The 23,938-nt window shown below is 48.5% G+C and overlaps 1 protein-coding gene across 2 annotated transcripts; it reads right to left on the bottom strand.

Moving 5' to 3' along the window:
• Positions 1-2,589: 2,589 nt before the first annotated feature.
• LOC125516656 (uncharacterized) lies at positions 2,590-5,393 on the bottom strand. 2 transcript variants are annotated; one of them, XM_048682015.2, is made up of 8 exons: positions 5,084-5,393; positions 4,510-4,623; positions 4,348-4,416; positions 4,170-4,189; positions 4,022-4,074; positions 3,905-3,935; positions 3,743-3,824; positions 2,590-3,011 (listed from the first exon to the last, which is right to left on the bottom strand). In XM_048682015.2, exons 1-8 carry the CDS (start codon positions 5,289-5,291, stop codon positions 2,800-2,802), a joined length of 789 nt encoding a protein of 262 aa, XP_048537972.1. In that variant the 5' UTR covers positions 5,292-5,393; the 3' UTR covers positions 2,590-2,799. The 2 variants fall into 2 exon arrangements, with proteins under 2 accessions (XP_048537972.1, XP_048537976.1); XM_048682019.2 differs by having other exon boundaries at positions 2,590-3,008.
• Between the last annotated feature and the right edge of the window lie 18,545 nt (positions 5,394-23,938).

Below are 23,938 nucleotides of genomic sequence, written 5' to 3'. Positions count from 1 at the left end.
GAGAAAATGAAACTACGAAAACAAAAGTCTTCACGCTTCATGTTCCTCGAATGAATGCCAAGTCTTCAAGGTCACCCCAATTTCTTCACTTTCAAGGTCTTCAAAAAGTCTTCAGAAATTCAAAGTCTTCAGTCGAAGAACTTCATTTTTAGGGGTCGACTTTCTCTGTAAATATCAAACTCCTCATAGACTTATAGACCTGTGTACACTCACAAACACATTAGTCCCTTAACCTATAAGTCTTCAATACACCAAAATCACTAAGGGGCACTAGATGCACTTACACTCTCTCTCTCGTTGCTAGCATCTCCTAGATCGATCTTGGTGACACGTAGGAAAATTTTGAATTATTACTACGTTCCCCAACAGTGTCCCCCTCGGGCACTGTCTTGTGTTGATTCTTGTTCCCAAAAATCACATATATTTCAAAATAAATCTTCATATATTTTTATCGCGTTTGGACTTTGTTTAATATGGATATTCTGTGAAACAAAAATATGCAACAAACAGGAACTGACACTGGACACTGGATCCCAAAAATAATATAAATGTTGCCAAAATTATATGAAAGTTGTAGAATATTGGCATGAAACAATAAAAAATTATAGATACGACGGAGACGTATCAACGCCACAATGGAAGAGGCGGCCGACAACGACTCGGCGCTGAGGGAGTCCTGGATTTGGGGTTAGTCCATAGAGGCGATCAGCATAATCATAGGCTAGACAACTAGGGTTTATCCATTACGATCTCGAGGTCGATCAACTCTTGTAACCCCTATACTCATCGAATACAATCAAGCAGGACGTAGGGTTTTACCTCCTTTAAGAGGGCCCAAACCTGGGTAAACATGGTGTCCCCATTGTCCCTCGTTACCCTTGATCCTTAGACTCACAACTTGGCCCTCCTGCCCGAAATTTGCTGGTTTTGACACCGACAGGTGCCACTGTCCTCACGGGCCCATCCCGGCATCACCATGGGAGAGGCGCGTGCTCACTACACCGGCATGGTGTTGGCCGAGCGGGAGGCCGCTTTTTCGGCAGGTACAGGGCAACTAGGCCTACTACATCCGCCTCCTCGACAAGCACCAATGCGCGGAGGACCAATTCGCCGACAGCACGACCATCGTGACAGACGTGGACGTGGTCGAGCAGGGGGCGTTGCTCAACTCCTATCGCTCTGCTGGTGACATCTGCCGCGACCGCTGGTGGTACTGCCTCCACTAAGCGAAGTTAGAATCCACCTTCAAGGAGATCGACTAGGCGTTGGATGAGGTGTACGACAAGAGTGAGGACGACGTCACCATCTCCGCCACAGGCACGCCCCGCTGCCATGACCACGAAGTCGACACGTCCGCGGGCGTCGCCGACACCGAGAAAGAGTAGAGCATGGGAGGTCGTTGGCGCTTGGGTCCCAGGAAGGCCACCACTCCCTCCCGTTAAAACCAAGCTTGACGGGCTCAACATCGTCGACTGATTAGCCGCTTGCAGGCTGCGGAGACGAAGCTTCAATTCCGGTGCTCATGGCCTGCCCGACATTGGGAACGGGCGCTGACGGTCATTTAGACTAGGTTTAGAGCATAGTTTAGTTGACATATATCAAAATGTAATGAATTTGCTCCAGTTTAGATGAAAATCATCCAATTTTATGTAAAAATTATCCAAGTATGAATGAATATCACCCGATTTGTTCAAATACGCATCAATTTGTTCAATTTCATTAAATTTCTTCTAAAATGTAACTGGACATATGCGGTTACGGTTGGATGACCGACACCCGCATCAGTGTCCGCGGGCTGCTCCCCGTGTCCACATATGAATGTGGTGTCCGGTTTAGGGGTTAGGGTTGGAGATGACCGTATTGGCAGTGTTGGAAACATTAAAACAGAATGATCGCTTTGAAAATATTTGAAAAATTGCTTTTCTTTGCACCTCACGTCTTAAAGTATTTCATCATGAAAATATATACACATGCAGCACATGCGGTTTTTTTTTCAGATTATCCTGAAACTTAAAATTTTGATTTCATTTTTTAAGGGCTCCATGGAGCCTGAGCCAGGAATGAGCCGGAGGCTCTAGTTTGGAAGAGAAAGTCATGCCTCCTTAGTCTGTCACACACCCAACATGTGTGCTGCTGCTGCAGGGATAATGACATCTCCAACGTAGATTATCAAGACCCACACAAATGTATGAAATGGGCTTTCTAGACACTTTTAACAATCCAATGTGATCACAAAATTAGGTCAAACCGGTCCGGACGTCCGAAATCCCAAATTGAAGAGTGCTTTGGGGGTCCAATCGGTCTGTCCGATCACTGTCAGTTGGGCCATATCTCCCCACAGTCCATGTCCAAAAGGCGCCACTATGCAAATGTGCACTATACTTAAAAATTATAGAAATAAATTATACACGCTATAAAACAGAACAAAAAAGGTACTGATGTATCATTGTTGTGAAGAAGGCTTATGATGCATATTGGCTCAAAACAATGCAAATATAATAGTACGCATCAATTAAAGCTTGCAGAGAAACGAAATTTACTCATTCCAAGCGAACTAAATAGAACTCCACAGGTTCACTTACTAAGTAATGGCAGATAGAAACACACAACAACTATATTTCTTAAATCCTCCAACTTCCACAAAGCACACTCATCACTCTCACTCACGCCAGATAATGGCACAAAAGGGTATGAGTTTTCATAATCAACGGTAACAATCTACCATTCAGACCAAGGATGAGAAGCAAATCATTTTGAAGTCATGGCAATAATTAATTCGGTCATTGCGGTCGGACTCTATTAAAATGAAGTCATGGCATCATCTTGACCAGCAACCATGGAATTATCTTCAGTCACTATATCTGACTTGTAACAAACATAAATGAAATGTGACTCTGGATCCTTGAGAACGTAGTCAGGTGGCAGTTGGCCATCCACTGTCAGTGCAACTTTCTCCATCATGGCGTGTGCAGCACCGTTGCTCCATTTCAGCTGGTATTCAGGTGTGGCTGCTAGCAGAAGGAACAGATACAATGTCAAGGTCTGATATCATATATGCCGCTCAGAGTTTGCAGAATGTTAGACCTGCCAGTTTAGTCTGCGTGTTGTTGCATATGCCACCAGTGCTCAATGCCAATTCAATGGAACAGAAAAAAGGACCAAAATACCTTTGTTTAATGACGTGGCGTGATCGAGGGCACGAAGCACAGACCAGGCAGGCTTCTTCGGTCACCATTGCCGCCGTCATTAATTCAAGTCAAGGTTGCCACTGAGGCACTGACTAACCATCAAACAAGGGTATTTTGGTCTTTGGCCATTGAAAGTGGCACAAAGGATTAGTGACATGTTTCCCGAATGACACATACAACAATATGCAAACCTAGATAGTAGATCCAAACATTTTGCAAACAAAAAAGGGCATATGAGTTCCCAATAAATGGTGCTAATTTATTCCCTCCCAAGATTCCCGAGTAACATTGTGTGCTATAATCAGCCTGTAGCAACTTTTTCATAACTCTATTGTAGTTCTTTAGCATCTTATGAGAATTGGATAGTAGAAGCAAAACTTTGCAGTTTTGCATCCATAGTTCCTACAGAATGAAGCAAACCTCGCACTTTTGAATCCATAGTTCCCACATAATAAAGCAAATCATATGCACAAAACCATGTTATAATAGAGTGTATGGTAGAAATGGTACTTGGGCGCGCTCTTCAGAGTGAGGAGAGGACATTTCAAACTTACGCATAATGTAAAGCTCAACTTCCCAACGGCATCGGACTTGATTCAGAAGTGTCAGGCGTTCCTTAGGGGCACCATATGTTATCTGTCAAAGAAAGTTATCTCTTCATAAAATCATCAAATATTCATTCATTCCAAAGTATCTTTTAGGATTAGAGGATGTACCAACATGTAAATCCCACCAGGCCTCATAAGCCTGAAAAGATAGAGCAGTTTAATTGAAAACAACTAAGGACATCAGTTGGGGATCAAATCACGTACAAAGAGTGGATACATCTTTACCTTGCCACTTCTGCTAGCATTTTGTAAGCACCATGAGGGGCATCATCGCCACACTAGAATATGTAAAATGAAAATCAGTACCATGAGATCATTTCATGCCTGATCATTTTTAAGCTGATTTGTAGTTTGCTAAACGACAGCTGCTTACCATCATAGCATCCAAAGTTCCTACAGAAAAGGTTTGGTACAATGGTAAATAGAGTGGCAAAGAAAAAAAAGATGCATGGACTGATTTGGATAAACTTAATGAGAAGAGTTTTCAGGACTAGTAACTTATGAAACATATCAAGTGCTTTCGAAAAATATATGAAGCTTAAGGCTTATACCTTTGTCGATGATACAATCAAATGATCCATCTCCAAAGAAGCTCATATCTCTGACATCCAACTGCATATCTTCAAGCATAGCATAAAACACCCAAGTAACTAGATTTATATAGAGATCATAACTGATAAATTGTGAAAATGGAAATTATCAGCAAAAAGTACATGTAAGCTGTGGGAAATCCATGTGCTTCTCTTTCATCTGCTCGATTACAACGGATGAGATGTCTATGTTTACTATGTTCTGGTAACCATCCTTTACCATGTCCTCCGACAGAACTGCCCAAAACAAGGAATAGAACAACATCAAACAAGGCGTTACATACACGATAAACCATAAATCTAACAACAGAGCTAAGCTTCACGGGTAAATCTTGTACAAAGTTGATCCAAGTAAGTAAGGCATTGTCAACAATCATGATAAAATTCACAGAAGTGCGTGTCAGGGGGGCACTAAACATTAATCTTGCACAAAGTTGAAAACAAAGCATCGTCAGCAATCACAATAAAATTCAAAGAGCAGACGCATCAGGGGAGCACCGAACATTCAGGTTCCAAACCACAATGCATAGCGAGCACTGAACACGCGAGTTCCAATTTCCAATCCTAATGCACCGGTAACTGCGGATGGACTGGAATAAGAACCAGCTGCATCAGAGCACAAATTTTTCGAATTGGCAGCTAGATCGCGACTGGCTAATTAAGCCACGGCGTGTAAGTGTAACTGAAGGGGACGTACGGGAGTTGCCGCAGCCGAGCATGAGGACCTGGGAGGAGGCGGGCACGCAGGCGCGGAGGAGTGGGCGGAGCGCCGAGTACGACTGGTACCAGTCGAAGAACCCGCCGCCACCGCCGCCGCCCTTGCCGCCAGTGGAGGGAGAGGAGTAGCGGGCGTCCCAGTAGGCGGCGGCGCCGAAGTCCTTGGGGTTGCAGTTGCCGCCGCCCATCTCTGGTCTCTCGCCGTTCGCTTGTGAGGGCTCGCGAGGAGAGAGAGAGAGAGAGGATGGCTCTGCTCTGGGGATCGTTGAGGGATTATGGCGTCGGGGGTCGCGGCTTTAGGAGCTCGCAAGAGCCGCCGATGCTGGGGCAAAGCTGGCCAGATGGGCCGGCATTGCCCGGCCTGGGATATCCATGCGTAGTCGGGTTCATTTTGGGATAACATCGAAGTCAGAAATACTAATAGTAGGTGATGAGTACAATTTTTCTTAAAAAAAGGTGACGAGTACAAATTATGTGATGATTTTACGTTTCATTTTGTGTCTACACCGTAGGTTTTGTTGGATTTTTATCGCGTTCGCGCACTTCTTTTTATCCATTTTTCTTTGCTATGTGTTTTCTAAAGTATTTAGAGTATTTAGAAAAGAACATCAGAAAAGGTGATAAAATCGCGTCATCGATGTGATAAATGATTACCATATAAAAATGAAGGAAATTGGGAGAAGTTGGGGCTCCGCAGGGCAGCTTGGGCGATCGATGACCTCTGGTATGAGTGCACGTGCTTGTACCAACGGTCGTACCAGCCGCTACCGCCTCCTCCTGATCGACTACTTTCACCCCGTGCGAACGAATCGAAAATTAGATGCATACATACACTAGAAACTCGCACCAAACATAGAACCCTACCCCCCGGAAGGCATTCAGAGGGAGAATTGGCAAGAAGGAGATCACCATCTTCACCACCGCGTGCAAGGGGACGTCGGTATCAACCATCTTCACCATCACCCATCTCCATCTTGTTGTAATACCGAACCCCTCTTGCATTGTATTCCTCATTCGCTCCCTTCTTGTTTACCACTGCTATTCATATGATGTTTGTCGTCTCCATGTACGAGTAGACCCCCTAGTTCTCGGGGATATGGATGAATCATGATATGTACATGAGCTGAAATGTTAATAAGGATATGGGATTCCCTCTTGAATATTTGGTTTAATAGTAAGAGTGGTTGGGCTCCCCCAAATGTAAGGGTGATGTAACCTAGTAGTAAGAGTATTTTCCTTGGTTAGAGAGCCAAGGTTAATTGAACCAGTAGGAGTCACCTACCAAAACAAAGTGAGAGGTACCTAAACGCAAAGCATAAAACACGTTTGTCCCCAACACGGCAAGAGGGTTGTCAAGCCCCTTGTCTTGCTAGTTACAAAATTAAACTGCAAGTGATAGAGATAGTAGGTAGCAAAGTAAAATGGTAAAGTAAAAGTAGAAATTGTGATGAAGATTTCAGTAATGGAGAATAGATCCATGAGGCCATAGGTTCACTGGTGGCATCTCTATCCAAACAAGCAAGTGGTGTGGTGAACAAAATACAGTTGGGGAGCAATTAAACTGTAATATTTATATTTATGACTATGATCATTTATGGTATAATCTCCTATAGGCATTACGTCCGTGATAAGTAGATCATTAATCCAACTACTTCTACTACTAATGCTCCACTAAAAAACGTTATCCAGCATGCATCCCGAAGTATTAAGTTTAGAAAAAACCAGAGCATTGCAATAAGCATGATGGGATAATGTAGATAGCAAAATATCAATCAATATGACGAGACACCATCATTTTATCCTTAGTGGCAACAATACAATATGTGTCTTTGCCCTTATTGTCACTAGGTTAAAGCAAAGTAAGATTGAACCCACTAAAAAGCATCACTCCCTCTGAAGAAAAATCCATCAAACTTGGCAAGAGTAGGCAGATAGATCGGAGAGCATGCAAAGCCATTCATCATACAGCAAAAAACCTCAAAGATTTAATTGTATTCAATGAACAATCAGATCATAAAGTGACAATTTCATCGTATCCCAACAAACACATCCACGAATTAGATCGAATTGATCTCGATCACGTGAGGCAGCTCACGGGAACATGGTATTGAAGATCCAAAAGGGAGAGATCCATTTAACTACTACTATGGACCCTAAGGTCCTAAGGGACTACTCGCACATGGTCATGGAGGTAGCAAGGTTGAGCAAGAAGCCTCCGACAATGGATTACCCCTCCGACAGAGTATCGGAGTAGGCCTCTAGATTGGATCCCCCTAGGAACAGAAGCCTATGGCGACAAAAAATGGATAAAAAATATCTCAGGGGGTTTCTCTATTTATAGGAATTTATGGCGGTGGAATGGATGAAAGGCGATAAGTGTGGGGCCCCACGGGTAGCCCTATGGGCCCCCCTTATCTCTCTTGTTGCCTCCTGATGCTTTTTGGTACCTTTGTGCTTTGTTTTTTTTATTAAATTGGCACGGTAATTTGACCTCCGTAGATATGGATTTTCTGTAAAACCAAAAACATGCAGAATGACACTAGGCACTAGATTAATAGATTAGTCTAAAAATAATATAAAATGCTATAAAAAAGTATACATAAGTGATAATATACTTTCATGTATTCACCATGTGTTAATGCTTTGTTCTGGTTCTCTATTAAAATAAGTCTTTAATATCCCTTGGTTTCCTTATGGATCTCATTACCACAGGAGGGTAGGACAAAAGATGTCATGCAAGTTCTTATTATAAGCATGTATGACTATATACAGAATACATGCATACATTACATTGATGAATTGGAGCTATTGTGTATCGCTCTAGGTTGTGACTGTTACATGATGAATGTTATCCAACACAAATATTCATCGTTGATCCAATGTCTACGCTTTTCGCATATTGATCTTTGCTAAGTTACTTTCATTGTTGATGCTGTTACAATCACTACAAAACCGCCACAGTTACTGTTACCGTCACTATTGTTACTATTACTATTGCTCTCAAACTATCATACTATTGTTCTACTAAACACTTTGCTGCAGATATTTAGTTCTCCGTGTGTGGTTGAATTGACAACTCAACTACTAATACTCACAAATATTCTTTAGTTCCTCTTGTGTCGAATCGATAAATATGGGTGAAATACTACCCTTGAAGACTGTCATGATCCCCTATACTTGTGGGTGATGACCCACAAGTATAGGGGATCGATCGTAGTCCTTTCGATAAGTAAGAGTGTCAAACCCAACGAGGAGCAGAAGGAAATGACAAGCGGTTTTCAGCAAGGTATTTCCTGTAGGCACTGGAATTATCGGTAACATATAGTTTTGTGATAAGATAATTCATAATGGGTAACAAGTAACAAGTGTAGCAAAAGTGCAGCAAGGTGGCCCAATCCTTTTTATAGCAAATGATAAGGTTGGACAAACTCTTATATAAAGCAAAGCGCTCCCAAGGACACATGGGAATTACTGTCAAGTTAGTTTTCATGATGCTCATATGATTCACGTTTGTTACTTTGATAATTTGATATGTGGGTGGACCGGTGCTTGGGTGTTGTCCTTACTTGTACAAACCTCCCACTTATGATTAACCCCTCTCGCAAGCATCCACAACTATGAAAGAAGAATTAAGATAAATCTAACCATATCATGAAACATGTGGATCCAAATCAGCCTACGAAGGAATGCATAAACTAGGTTTTAAGCTTTTGTCACTCTAGCAACCCATCATCCACTTATTACTTCCTAATGCCTTCCCCCGGGCCCAAATCATGGTGAAGTGTCATGTAGTTGACGATCACATAACACCACTAGAGGAAAAGACAACATACTTCTCATCAAAATATCGAATGAATACCAAATTCACATGATTACTTATAACAAGACTTCTCCCATGTTCTTGGGAACAAACATAACTACTCACAAAGCATGTTCATGTTCAAGATCGGAGGGGTATTGAATATCATTAAGGATCCGAACATCTGATCTCACTACAAGGATACCCCTTATAAAGCAACACAGCTTCTACAACATTTTGGCTAAACGTTGTAAAATTCATAATAGATACGCATATTATAGGTTGTAGATATGCGTTGCAGAATTCTAGCTCTTGATCCTACCGTGGGACATATATGAAAAAAGAAAAAAAGAAAACAAAAAAGGAGAGAGGGATGCGCCAGAAATAGAGCCCCCGATGCCCCTCGTCTCTCCCAAATCGCCGCCACCAATCGCCTCGCCACCTTCCTCCCACCTCGCCGCCGGCCCTCCCCTCCGCTCCTCCCACATCGCGGCTATGGAGGCTACCGGATCCGCCTCATCCCCCACCCACCCATCCCTCCCACATCCCACCTCCCTCTCTCTCTGGATGCAGCTCCTCATTGCGCCACCTGCGGCGGGCTGATTTAGGCGACGTTCGGTGAATCCCGCCATCACGAAGCACAACCCGAGGTCCCCTCACACCACGGCGCCCTTCCATATGGCTAGATCCGGCGCTCGCGGCTACGAAAGCCCAGCCGCGACCTTCCCTCGATGGCTAGGGTTTTGGGAGTCGGCTTCGCCGCCGGTGGCCATGACGTCCTTCTCGTCCGGTGAGTGAATCCCCTCCGCTGGCTTTGTCCTCTCTCTCTTCCCCTTTTCTCTAACTTCTGTTCTTCTCTTCTCTTCTCCTGTAGACGTCTAGGTTTGCACCCCGGATTCCATTGGAGCAAATCGCTGTCAAAAAAGTTTGGCCCTTGTGCGATGAACACTTTTGTGCGATGAACACTTGACAAGCCTGCAGACTGAGTTCCGATCTCCGTTTATTTACATTCATGCACTGATTGCTATTCTATTAAATTAGTAATTATTAGATATCAATGGAGCATCAAATTTTTAAAAAATTCTTATTAGTCATCAATCCTTGATACCTAAGTCGGTAATCCTTTCAAATTTTATTTATGTAGATAAGAACTACTTCATATATGCGGACCCCATCTTAAATAGTCTATTGCAAGAGTTATAATATTTAAGGAGGGATGCAGTCTTAATAGGTCTCTGTACGACAGTTTTGATGAGTTACTAATCGAAGTTTTTGTTGAAAATTCAGTCTTCTGGAGTCTGATGGTCAGGCTATTTAGGTGGCAGTGTAGCTTGCTAATGGTGGCTTTCACGTCCATCTCAAATACTAGAGAACGTGGACCTGTTGGGGGAAGCACGTACTCCTTTGTTTTAGTGAGTAGGTGAATTAACAATCCACCAAATAAACCAACTAGCATCAACTACAAGGAGTAATCAACAGTACTAGCAACCTACAGCCACAGGTACCAATATGAGGTTTTGGGACAAAGATTGAATACAAGAGATGAACTAGGGTTTGAGAGGAGATGGTGCTGGTTGATGTCTATTACGCAACTTTATTCTTGTAGACACGTGTTGGGCCTCCAAGCACATAGTTTTGTAGGACATTACCAATTTCCCCTCAAGTGGATGACCTAAGGTTTATCAATCCGTGAGAGGTCAAGGATGAAGATGGTCTCTCTCAAATGACCCTGCAACCAAATACAAGAAATATCTTGTGTCCCCAACACACCCAGTACAATGGAAAATTGTATAGGTGCACTAGTTCGGCGAAGAGATGGTGATAAAAGTGTAATATGGATGGTAGAAATATATTTTTATAATCTAAATAAATAAAAACAGCAAGGTAGCAAATGGTAAACGGGCACAAAAACGGTATTGCAATGATTAAAAATGAGGCCTAGGGTCCGTACTTTCGCTAGTGCAATCTCTCAACAGTGCTAATATAATTGGATCATACAACCACCCCTCAAAGTGCGATGAAGAATCACTCCAAAGTTCCTATCTAGCAGAGAACATAAGACAGAATTGTTTGTAGGGTACGAAACCACCTCAAAGCTATTCTTTCCGATCAATCTATCCTAGAGTTCGTACTAAAATAACACCAAAGCAAAATCAGACTCATAATACTCAATCCGACACAAAGAACTTCAAAGAGTGCCCCAAGATTTCTACCAGAGAAACAACGACAAGAACGTGCATCAACCCCTGTGCCTAGATTACCCCAATGTCACCTCGGGAATCCGCGAGTTGAGTGCCAAAACATATATCAAGTGAATCAATACGATGCCCCATTGTCACCACGGGTATTCAATTGCAAGACATATATCAAGTGTTCTCAAATCCATAAAAGTATTCAATCTGATAACAATGAAATCTCAAAGGGAAAAACTCAATTCATCACAATAAGATAGAGAAGTGAAAACACCATATGATCTGACTATATTAACAAAGCCCGTGATACATCAAGATCGTGACATCTCAAGAACACGAGAGAGAGAGAGAGAGTTTAAACACATAGCTACTGTCGGCGTTCTGGGAACGGGGGTCCCCAGACTTGCCTGCCTGCGGCGTGGCTCAAAGGGGGCCCAGCACGGCCCATCTTCACCAACACAGACCCAAGACCCTCGCGAGGGGCCAAGCCTCGCGGGGCGGACGGCGCGGAGCTTCCTCAGGCACGACCTCATCAGGCTGGCTCGCGAGGAGGCGGAGAGATCAAGGCGGGGTACCTCACGAGGTGCCCGTGACGCAAGCCATGACGACCAAAGGCACCAGGCGGGTGCCAGCCCGCGCAGCGTCCTCCTTTCCTCTTTGGTGCAAAGGGAGCAAGCCCAGCCGCGGAGTACCGAGGCATCAGGCAAAGGTTGCCATTTCGGTGCAACAAGACCGAGACCAGGAGCACTGCAAGACGGAGGTCATCGTGGAGCCCAAGACGGCGTCACCACCAGAGCTTTGTGCAGGCGAAGACTACTTTTGTCAGGATAGCTGGTACTAGTTGTCCCCCTTCAAATTAGCATGCCATTGTTGGCTCCCTTCCTGCTCGATATTTGGGAAGAGGACTAGGGCCTCTATAAATAGGACCAACCACCCACAGAATGAGAGGGGGACGAGAGAAGGAGAGAGAGAGAGAGAAGGGTGACTGAACCCCTCTCGGCAGTTCATCACCCCAGCCAAGAGCAGACCCTCGCGAGGCTGTTCTTCCTTGTATTGTCCATCATCATTATCCCAAGAGGCAATCCACCACGCCACACAATGGAGTAGGGTATTACACCACAACGGTGGCCCGAACCAGTATAAACCCTGTGTCATTCGTGTTGTTCTTTCCATTGCTTAGATCTTAGCGAGGCGGAGGGGTGCAGGTAGGTAGGAGGCGAAATCTCCGCGCGCACCCCAGTGTTCGAACCTCAAGGGTCTGCTGGAACCCGAAATCCGACATTTGGCGCGCCAGGTAGGGGTGCGCCGGAGTTTTCTCTTCCGCCACCGGCACGGCCTGCCTCGCGATGAGTAGCACGTCGCCCGCTCCGGCCGCCGGCGCCAGCACGGGGGCCAAGGGGCTCCGAGCCCTGGCCCCAGCCCTGCAACGGGTACGGTGGTCAGACAAGTTCAGGCCAACGACGCCGCCGCGCTACGGCGGCGCGAAAGATCCACTGGCCTTCTTGCCGGCGAGCGAGGAGCCCCCCCCTCGAAGCTGGAGGTGACGATAGGGTCATGGCCAACTGGATCCCCATGCCCTCACCGGCGCTCCGTGCCCATGGCTGCTCCACCTGCCGAAAACCTCCGGGGCCTCTTGGGAAGAGCCCCGCAGCCTCTTCCCCGCCCATCGCGCTACACCAACACCCCCGGTCGTCGCAACCCTCCTGGGCGGCTCGCAGGCGCCGCCTACAAGTGACCACGTCAAGCCGTTCATCCGCCGAGTCAGCGCCACTTCCACGCGGCAGGAGGCTCTCCCGGACCGGGCGACGTCCAAGGCCGGCCTGACCTTCAGCTCGGAGGACCACCCCTCCAACTCGGCCTGCTCGGATGCGCTCCCCATGCTGTGCACCCCCACCATCTGCCAGGTGGCCGTCACCAGAACTCTCATCGATGGCGGTGCGGGCCTTAGCGTGCTCTCGGTCGAGGCCTTCAACCTCCTTTGCATACCCCTGGAACGGCTGCAACCCAGCCGACCCTTCTCTGGCATTGGGGGCGGATCATCCAGCTCCTTGGGACAAATCCGGCTCCCAGTAACCTTCGGCACCTACAACAACTTCCGCATGGAGTTGGTCGACTTCGACATCACCGCCATCGGCCTCCCCTACAACGCCATCCTCAGCTACCCAGCGCTGGCCCAGTTCATGGCCGCGACGCACCCGGCGTACAACCTCATGAAGATGCCCGGGAGCAGCGGTGTCCTCACCATGCACGGGGACACCGGGGACGCGCTGCGGGTACTCAAGCTCGCCTTCAAGACGACGGCGTCGGCACAACCCGCCGGCTTGGAGACCCCCGAGCCCAAGGGGGCTGCACCCACCAAGAAGAAACAGTTGTTCACCCAAGACAAGGCAGAAACCAAGCAGATACCCGTCGATGAGGACGGGTCCACCAACGCCACTTTCACCATAGGCGCCAACCTCGAACCCGAGCAGGAGGAGGCCCTGGTCAGGTTCCTGCGCGCGAACAAGAAGGTATTCGCTTGGGAGCCTGACCAGTTGGCGGGGATCCCTAGGAGCGTAATCGAGCATCACCTCAACGTGTGCCCCAACGTGCGTCCTGTGAAGCAGAAGGCAAGGCGACAGTCCACAGAAAAGCAGGCCTTCATTGTCCAAGAGACCCGCAAACTAGAAGCCGCTGGGGTCATTCGCGAGGTCCGATACCCGGAATGGTTGGCCAACCCTGTCATTGTGCCAAAGAAGGGAGGGAAGGAGCGCATGTGTGTCGACTTCACCAACCTCAACAAGGCATGCCCGCAAGATCCGTTCCCGCTCCCCCGCATCGACCAGATCGTCGATTCCATCGCAGAATGCGACCTGCTGTGCTTCTTGGATGCCTTCTCTGGGTATCACCAGATCAAGATGGCAGTAGAAGACGTTGAGAAGACAGCCTTCCTAACCCCGTGTGGGGTGTACTGCTACACATGCATGCCATTCGGGCTGCGTAACACAGGGGCGACCTTTCAGCGGCTGATGCACATCACTTTGGGCCCGCAGCTCGGGAAGAATGTCGAGGCTTACGTCGATGACATTGTGGTGAAGTCTCGGGAGGCCAGGATCCTAATACAAGACCTGGAGGAAACCTTCGCGAGCCTCAACGCAGTGAACCTGCGGCTCAACCTAGAGAAGTGTGTGTTCGGAGTCCCCTCGGGCAAGCTCTTGGGTTTCCTCGTGTCCCATTGAGGCATCGAGGCTAACCCGGAAAAGGTCAAGGCAGTCGAGGACATGAGCCCGCCGAAGACCCTCAGAGAAATGCAGAAGCTCACTGGGCGCGTGACCGCGCTAGGGCGCTTCATCTCCAAGTTGGGGGAGCGAGCGCTGCCCTTCTTCCAGCTAATGAAGAAAAGGGGGCCCTTTGAATGGACCGAAGAGGCCGACAAGGCTTTCCAAGATCTCAAGAGATACCTGACCAGCCCTCCGGTCATGGTGGCTCCGCGCCCTCAAGAGCCCCTGGTGCTTTACCTCGCCGCCACTCCCTACTCCGCCAGTGCAGCCTGGTGGCGGTTAGGGAGGAGCGTCGAATCAAAACCACAGCAGCAGCCCGGGACAAGGCAAAACGGGAACAAGGAAGGCCCACAGAAACCGCCACCACGGCTGAGGAGGATCAGCCGCCGCAGAGGAGTGCGCCGGAGGCGGAAGAGGCCCCTCTCCCAGATGGCCAGCCTCCGGAGGCCTCACCGCCTCAGGAGGCGCTATGGACTCCGGAGGGCGCCACCAGCACTAACGCACCCAACCTCGTTGAGCACCCGGTGTACTTCGTCAGCACGGTGTTGCGGGACGTGAGGGCACGGTACCCCATACCTCAGAAGCTCCTCCTCGTGCTACTGGTGGCCTCGCGCAAGCTGTGACACTATTTTCAGGGTCACCCCATCAAGGTCGTCTCGTCATACCCCTTGGTGAGAGTGCTCAGGAGCCCTAACTCAGCCGGAAGGGTCGCTGAGTGGAACATAGAACTGCATGCGTTTCAGCTCGAATTCAGCACGACCAGAGTCATCAAGGGAGCAGCATTAGCGGATTTTGTGGCAGAATGGACGGAGGCACCAGGCCTCAAGGCCGACGAGGATCGGTCCCTCTCCTCGGAAAGCGAGGCGCCAGAAGGCTGGGTCATGTACTTCGATGGGGCGTTCTCCAGGCATGGCGCTGGAGCTGGGGCGGTGCTTATATCGCCCACTCAGGACAAGCTCTACTACGCTGTACAGCTCTGTTTCCAGCAAGGTGAAAAGGTCTCCAACAACATAGCGGAGTATGAAGGTCTAATAGCGGGCTTGAAGGCCGCAGCTGCCCTGGGGGTGAAACGCCTCACCATCAAGGGCGATTCGCAGCTCCTTGTCAATTTCTCCAACAAGGTGTACGAGCCGAAAGATGAGCACATGGAAGCCTACCTTGCGGAGGTCCGCAGGATGGAGAAGCAGTTCTGGGGGTTGGAGTTGCAGCATGTGCCCCGTGGCACCAATCGGGAAGCCGACGACATCGCCAAACGGGCATCCAGGCGGTTACCTCAGGAGCCTGGCATTTTCGAGGAGCGGCTCTTCAAGCCCTCAGCCCTTCCGTCACTATCAAACATGGCTCAGCCACGGGAGGAGCTCCCCCAGCCACCTGCCTCAGGAGCTCCAGCCTGTGGCCCGGCCTCAGGAGCATGCCTGCTCCTGACGATGGAACCTCAGGAGAGATGCTGGATCACGGAGCTCCGGAGTTAGTTAACACGAGGGACCCTGCCGGAGAAGGAGGAGGAAGCGGAGCGAGTGGCACGCCAGGCCATGGCATACTGCATCAAGGATGGAGAGCTCTACCGGAAGCGACCAAACGATGTGTCCCTGCGCTGCATCTCCAGGGAGCAAGGGAAGGAACTGTTGGAAGATATACACGGCGGAGACTGTGGACATCATTCATCATCACGGACCCTCGTCGGCAAGGCGTTCCGCAGTGGGTTTTATTGGCCCACCGCACTCAACGACGCCGTCGAACTAGTGAAAGCTTGTGAGGCCTGCCAGTTCCACGCCAAGCAGATCCATCAGCCAGCAGGAGGCCTGCAGACTATACCCCTTTCGTGGCCGTTCGCAGTCTGGGGGCTGGACATCTTGGACCCGTTTCCTCAGGCGCCTGGGGGCTACCGCTACCTCTACGTCGCCGTGGACAAGTTCACCAAGTGGGCTGAAGTAGAGGCTGTCTGCACCATTCCCACGGGTTCCGCGGTCAAGTTCATCAAGGGCATCGTGAGCCGGTTCGGGGTGCCAAACCGCATCATCACGGACAACGGTTCACAGTTCACCAGTAACCTCTTCAAAAGATACTGTGCTAACCTTGGAACGCAGATATGCTACGCTTCGGTGGCGCACCCCCGAAGCAACGGCCAGGCCGAGCGAGCCAACGCAGAGGTCCTGAGGGGTCTCAAGACCAGGACGTTCAAGAAGAAGCTGGAGGCCTGCGGCAGAGGTTGGTACGACGAGCTTCAGTCCGTGTTGTGGTCCATCCGCACAACCGCAACCAAGCCGACTGGAGAGACCCCGTTCTTCCTGGCCTACTGAGCCGAAGCGGTCCTCCCTCACGAGGTCAGACATCGCTCCGCGCGGGTCCTGGCATTCGACGAGGCGCAGCAGGACGCCATGCGGGGGATGGACCTCGTGCTGGGGGAGGAACGTCGCCGAGAACCTGCGCTGCAAGCGGCGAGGTACCAACAGGCACTGCGGCGATATCACTGCCGCAACATCCGCCCTAGAACTCTCGAGGTAGGAGACCTCGTGCTCAGGCGGGTTCTCTCCAGGGAGTGGCTGCACAAGCTCTCTCCCATGTGGGAGGGCCCGTTCAAAGTTGTTCATGTTTCCAGGCCCGGCTCCGCGCGCTTGGAGACTCAGGAGGGGGTGCCGGTCCAGAACGCATGGAACATCCAACACCTCCGGAGGTTCTACCCCTAAAAAGGCCCAGAGCCTGTGAAGAAGGCGAATGCCTGTGAAGCTGTCGCGTTTTGGAAAAGGCCCAGAGCCTGTGAAGAAGGCGAATGCCTGTGAAGATGTCGCGTTTTGGAAAAGGCCCAAAGCCTGTGAAGAAGGCGAATGCCTGTGAAGCTGTCGCGTTTGGGAAAAGGCCCAGAGCCTGTGAAGAAGGCGAATGCCTGTGAAGTTGTCGCGTTTTGGAAAAGGCCCAGAGCCTGTGAAGAAGGCGAATGCCTGTGAAGCTGTCGCATTTGGGAAAAGTCCTAGAGCTTGTGAAGAAGGCGAATGCCTGTGAAGCTGTCGCGTTTTGGAAAAGGCCCGGAGCCTGTGAAGAAGGCCAATGCCTGTGAAGCTCGCCGCCCGTGACACTCTCACATAATAATGAGTTGGGGTTGTACACGCCCCGGAGTCTCAGGAGCGCCGGCCTTAGGCCCTGGGGCTCCCTCCCACGCCCAGTGGCAGCACTTAGCTCCACGCTGGTGAGAAGACGTCGAAGACTAGATTAGGTGCCGGACGCGGCTTTTCATTTGCTTTCCGCAGTTGGCTTGTTCCTTCTCATTCGAAGTTTTATTGAAGTTGTTGCCGTCTTTGGCTTGTGGTTCTTCGAGTTTTCACTCTCCTGCCTCGATTTCTCTTATGCAAGGCCTCGCGAGGGGGGGGGGGACTGCCGAGCGCCCTCGTGAGTGTTCCCGTCCTAGTCGTTCAAAGGGTTCGCAACCTGGGTCCATTACAGGAGCACCCCCTCCAGTCCGTGCCCCACGGGCATCGCGACACGAACACATGGCCTAGGTCGGTCGCCCCCCCACGGCTGGGGCCGGGAACTATCCACACGCGGGCACGCAGCCGGAAGGCACGATAACGGAAGCAAAACGATGATTAACAGCAATAACCCAAACACGCCCCCGCGGGGCTCCACACTACTGTCTTCTTTACGCAGGAAAAAAGGAAAAGAAAGAACAGATCAGGCGCAGCTCGCCTCACACCGGCCTGCAGGGAAGACTCGAGTTGCCTCCGGGGCTCAGGCAGACTCCCTCTCGCGCTTCACCGGGGCACGACGACGGGCGGACACGCTACCACCCCCCAAGCAGATGCGACAGCATGGAGGCTGACCGCGGCCACCGCTGGAAGAGTCGCCGCCTAAAGAAGGACCAGAGAAGCTTGGGGAACCCCGAGCGCCGCCAGTCACGCGAGCGCTGTCTTCTCCATCGTCGCCAGATCTAGGCTCCCGGCCGCGGTCGTCGTCCTCGGGGCAGCACCCTGCGCGGTGACCATCTTCCCCAAACACCCTCACGTAGAGGGTGGCATCACAATCAAACTTGAAGTGCAGGGTGCAATGACGGCTCAGGCCACGCGCGCGGGCAAACGTCTGCCAACCGCGGGCCAGGGCCAGGCTCCTGACTGCGGAGACCTCCAGTGAAGCCCATGAGGCCCGGCTGCAGCAGCCGTCGGCCTGAAGCCAGAGGCCGCCCGGAGCGCCGGCCGGGAGCTCGCCGAGGAGGAAGCGAGGAAGCGGAAGTCGGGTGCTAGTCGGCTCCTTCGACCACACGACGAACTCCGGTAGCACCTCTGTAGCGCGAAAGCGCGGCCTAGGGGGACGCGCAACCGGAGCGCGCCCCCCGGCCGCAGCGATCCGCCCGCCGCCGCGCTGGAAATCATCTCCACGGCCACGGGGAGCTGCCGTGGTGGCCACAGGATGTTCGCGAGGGCGCCCACGGCCGCGCTTGGGCGGGGGAGAGGCAGGCTCAACCTGGTGAGCCTTCCCCTTCTCTGCGGCCAAGAACCTCCTCGATGGGGCCATGAAGAAGAAGGAGAAGCAAGGGGGATGAGCTGGAAGGGCGCGCGTCGTTCCGTACTTATAGCCGGCGAAGGCCAACCACCGACCTCCACGATCGCAGGTAATCATGACCCGCTTTGCATGCAGGGACTAGTCCAATCCGTGCAGTTGCCGAGGCGCCATGGGGAAGTGGAGACGCCCACGTCCAATCAACCGCCACGCGGCGCCCAAGGCCGCAGGCTGTTAGGGCCCGCGGCGCTTCGCTCTTGCCCTTCCGCCTCCCTGCACGGCCAAGTCCGGGCGCGCCTTGGGCCCGGGGGCTACTGTCGGCGTTCTGGGAATGGGGGCCCCCAAACTTGCCTGCCTGCGGCCTGCGGCGTGGCTCAAAGGGGGCCCGGCACGGCCCATATTCACCAACACTGACCCAAGACCCTCGCGAGGGGCCAAGCCTCGCGGGGCGGACGACGCGGAGCTTCATCAGGCACGGCCTCATCAGGCTGGCTCGCGAGGAGGCAGAGAGATCAAGGCGGGGTACCTCACGAGGTGCCCGTGACGCAAGCCATGATGACCAAAGGCGCCAGGCGGGTGCCAGCCCGCGCAGCGTCCTCCTTTCCTCTTTGGTGCAAAGGGAGCAAGCGCAGCCGCGGAGTACCGAGGCATCAGGCAAAGGTTGCCATTTCGGTGCAACAAGACCGAGACCAGGAGGACTGCAAGATGGAGGTCATCGTGGAGCCCAAGATGGCATCACCACCAGAGCTTTGTGCAGGCGAAGACTACTTTTGTCAGGATAGCTGGTACTAGTTGTCCCCCTTCAAATTAGCCCGCCATTGCTGGCTCCCTTCCCGCTCGATATTTGGGAAGAGGACCAGGGCCTCTATAAATAGGACCAACCACCCACAGAACAAGAGGGGGACGAGAGAAGGAAAGAGAGAGAGAGAGAGAAGGGTGACTGAACCCCTCCCGGCAGTTCATCGTCCCAGCCAAGAGCAGACCCTCACGAGGCTGTTCTTCCTTGTATTGTCCATCATCATTAGCCCAAGAGGCAATCCACCACGCCACACACTAGAGTAGGGTATTACACCACAACGGTGGCCCGAACCAGTATAAACCCTGTGTCATTCGTGTTGTTCTTTTCATTGCTTAGATCTTAGCGAGGCGGAGGGGTGCAGGTAGGTAGGAGGCGAAATCTCCGCGCGCACCCTAGTGTTCGAACCTCAAGGGTCTGCCTGAACCCGAAATCCGACAGCTACTGGTACAAACCCTCAGCCCCGAGAGTGGACTACTCCCTCCTCATCGTGGTGGCCGCCGGGATGATGAAGATGGCCACCGAAGATGATTCCCACCTCCGGCAGGGTGCCGAAACAGGGTCTAGATTGAATTTCGGTGGCTATAGAGCCTTGCGGCGACGGAGCTTCTGATCTGGGTTAACCCCGAGGGTTTTTGGAATTTTTGGAAATTTATAGGGTAAAGAGGGGGTGCGGGAGGCCGCCGAGGTGGGCACAACCCACCTGGGCGCGCCTGGGGACCCAGGCGCACCCTGGTGGGTTGTGACCCCCTCGGGGCACCCCCCAGGTGCTGCTCTGGCCCATCCTGGGAGTTCTGGTCCATAAAAATTCTCCAAAAAGTTTCGCGGTGTTTGGACTCCATTTGATATTGATTTCTTGTGATGTAAAAAACAAGCAAAAAACAGCAACTCGCACTGGGCACTAGGTCAATAGGTTAATATAACAGCATGAATAGTTCATATATTATAGATACGTTGGAGACGTATCAACATCCCCAAGCTTAATTCCTACTCGTCCTCGAGTAGGTAAATGATAAAAGAAATAATTTATGAAGTGTGAATGCTTGCAGAGTGCATAAATTTGATCAATGATGATTTCAATCACTCTTACTAGCATCATGACAACAACTCTTTCTTATAAAACTTCTCATGTTATAGTAGCAACCAATTCACATGTTAAGGTTCAAACAATGAATCCTCTTGAAACTCAACAACCTATGTTTTTTTGACAGAAAGACTGTAAGGGAACCCCTTACAGTATAATTGGTGCAACAAACCCAAATTGCAAGTACCATGCCTTGAACCTGGGTGGGTGGGAAGGCATCAGCCCCTTCCCACCACTAGGCTATGCCAACCTATGTTCTCAGTCACCAAGCAATTGCAATTCAGCTTATTCAACAGAGTCTAAGTAAGAACTCCACATACTCAACCATCATATAGTCTTCTATGATTGCTAACACTCACCGCATACACATGAGCAAAACGTTTCAACCAGACACATAGAAAGATAGGGGCTTATTATTTTGCCTCCCAACGTATTCACCTCAAGGGTGATGTCAACAATAATAACTCATGCTACCCATATTCAACTAGACATATGTGCCTAGATCTTTCCTCACCACATGATGCTTGCCAAAAGAGAAAAATAAAAAGGAATAGAGAGAAAAACTTTGACTCTTTGCATAAAAGTAAAAGATAAGCCATTTGCAGAGGGAAGCAGAGGTTGACATGCTTATTTGTTTGTATGCCCAACCCCTTAGTGCAAAATAACGTCACGTTATATTGCCCCTTATGATAGCAACCTTTATTATGCAGTTTGTCGCTTTTATTCTTTGCCATCACAAGTTCGTACAACACTCAATTTTCTCTTACACTAAATGACCTAACACTTTTAGAAGCAATTTTTATTGCCTTATTGCACCGATGACAACTTACTTGAAGGATCTTGCTCAATCCTTAGGTAGGTATGGTGGACTCTTGAAAATAAGATTTGGGTTTAAGGGTTTTTGGATGCACAAGTAGTGTCTCTACTTGGTGCGGAATTTTTGGCTAGCAAAGATGGGGGGCAAGCACCACATGTTGAAGGATCTATGACAATATAACTTTTATGTGAATATGAACAAACATAAACCATCATGTTGTCTTCCTTGTCCAACATCAACAATTTTGGCATATAATATTTTGATGGGGGCTCACAATCACAAAAGATTTCCAAGATAGTGTATTTGCATGTGAAAGTTCTCTTCCTTATATTAATTATTCATGAATTTCTTGTACGACCAATATGGTGATTGTCAAGCCTCAAAAGATTTCACTTTCTAAACCCAATGTGAAGCTACCACTAGGCATGTTATGATTTCAATGTCATGGCATTCAATTTATTCAACAATTTACTCATAGGATATAAGTGAAGCACGAGAGTAAATGACAAGCTACTCCAAAAAGATATAAATGAAGATCATGAGAATAATATTCCTTTCTCTAAAATTAATTTAAGTGAAGCAAGAGAGAATGTCTTCAAAAATACTAAAGCACACCGTGCTCAAAAAGATATAAGTGAAGCACTAGAGCAATTCCATAGAAAAGAGCTTCGTTGACGGGATGTGAATGCCGCTTACCTAGCCTCGTGGCAACTATTTGAGAGCTCTATTTTATTTAAAAACTTTGAGTTCTAAGTATTTTATTAAAACAGCAAGCAAAACAAAATAAAATAACAAACCAAGAATAGCACACATCATGTGAACAAGCAAAAACTTAGGCTCAACCGATACTAACCGGTAATTGTTGAAGAAAAAAGGTGGGATGTCTACCGGGGCACCCCCAAGCTTAGATGCTTGAGACTTCTTGAAATATTATCTTGGGATGCCTTGGGAATCCCCAAGATTGGGATTTTGTGTCTCCTTAATTCCTCTCATATCACGGTTTCCCTAAATCTTAAAAACTTCATCCACACAAAACTCAACAAGAACTCGTGAGATAAGTTAGTATAAACCAATGCAAAACCTTATCATTATCTATTGTAGCATATAACTAAAATTAGTTTCAAAATTGAATACTAAATGCCTCTGCATATTTAATACTCCTATCCTCAAATAGAATCATTAAACAAGCAAACATATGCAAACAATGCAAACATAACAGCAGTCTGCCAAAACAGTACAGTCTGTAAAGAATGCAAGAGTATAAATACTTACCTAACTAAAAAGTTATGAAAATTTTCCACACTTTAGAAAATTTATTAGATATCATTTTTCAAAAAGTTTCAACATTTTATCACATTCTGAATTTTCTAGGGAATTTTTGCAACAGCGGTAAACTTTCTGTTTTCAAACAGCAACATGTAGGCTTGCAAAATAAGCATGGCAAAGGTTGTACTTGATATTTTTATTACAAAGTAAGGTTAAAAATATTATTCTAAATAACAGAAAGCAAATGATAACAAAAGAAAATGATGCTCCAAGTAAAACTCATATCATGTGACGAATGAAGACATAGCTCCAAGTGAGGTTACCGATAATATTGAAGACAAAAGAGGGGATGCCTTCCGGGGCATCCCCAAGCTTAGTTGCTTGAATCTTCCTTGAATATTACCTTGGGGTTCCTTGGGAACCCCCAATATTAGTGTCTTGTCACTCTTTATTCTCCTCATATCGACATCTCACCCAAAACTTGAAAACTTCAATCACACAAAACTAAACGGAACTTTGTGAGATAGGTTAGTATGATAAAGAGCAAACCATTTCACTTTTGGTACTGTCAAAGACAAGATTAATAATTGTTTCCACACAATCCCTACTGTATCATATCATTTCCACAATTTATATTGATCAATATAAGCCATGGAAACTAGAAAACAAGCAAACTATGCATAGAAAACAGAATCTGTCAAAAACAGAATAGTCTGTAGTAATCTGTACTTCAACCATACTTCTACTACTCCAAAAATTCTTAAAAAATAGGAAAACCTGGGAAATTTATCTATAAATTTTTTTCAAAAAGAATCAACATTTTATCGCGCTTCTGTTAAGAATGAGAATTTTTTTAGCACAAAAGTTTCTGTTTTTCAGCAAGATCAAATCAACTATCACCGTAAGCCATCCCAAAGGTCTTACTTGGCACATTATTGAAACAAAAGCAATAAAACATGATTAATACAGTATCATAATCATGTGAACACAAAACAATAGTAGGTAAAAGTTTTGGGTTGTCTCCCAACAAGCGCTTTTCTTTAATGCCTTTTGGCTAGGCATGATGATTTCAATGATGCTCGCATAAAAGATAAGAATTGAAACATGAAGAGAGCATCATGAAGCATGCGACT

This window comes from Triticum urartu, chromosome 1A, assembly GCF_056163025.1.
Source record: "Triticum urartu cultivar PI428250 chromosome 1A, HENAU_Tu73, whole genome shotgun sequence".
NCBI classification, from domain to species: domain Eukaryota; kingdom Viridiplantae; phylum Streptophyta; class Magnoliopsida; order Poales; family Poaceae; genus Triticum; species Triticum urartu.
The sequence above is the reverse complement of the archived record's forward strand: the minus strand, read 5'-3'. Positions and strand labels throughout refer to the sequence as shown.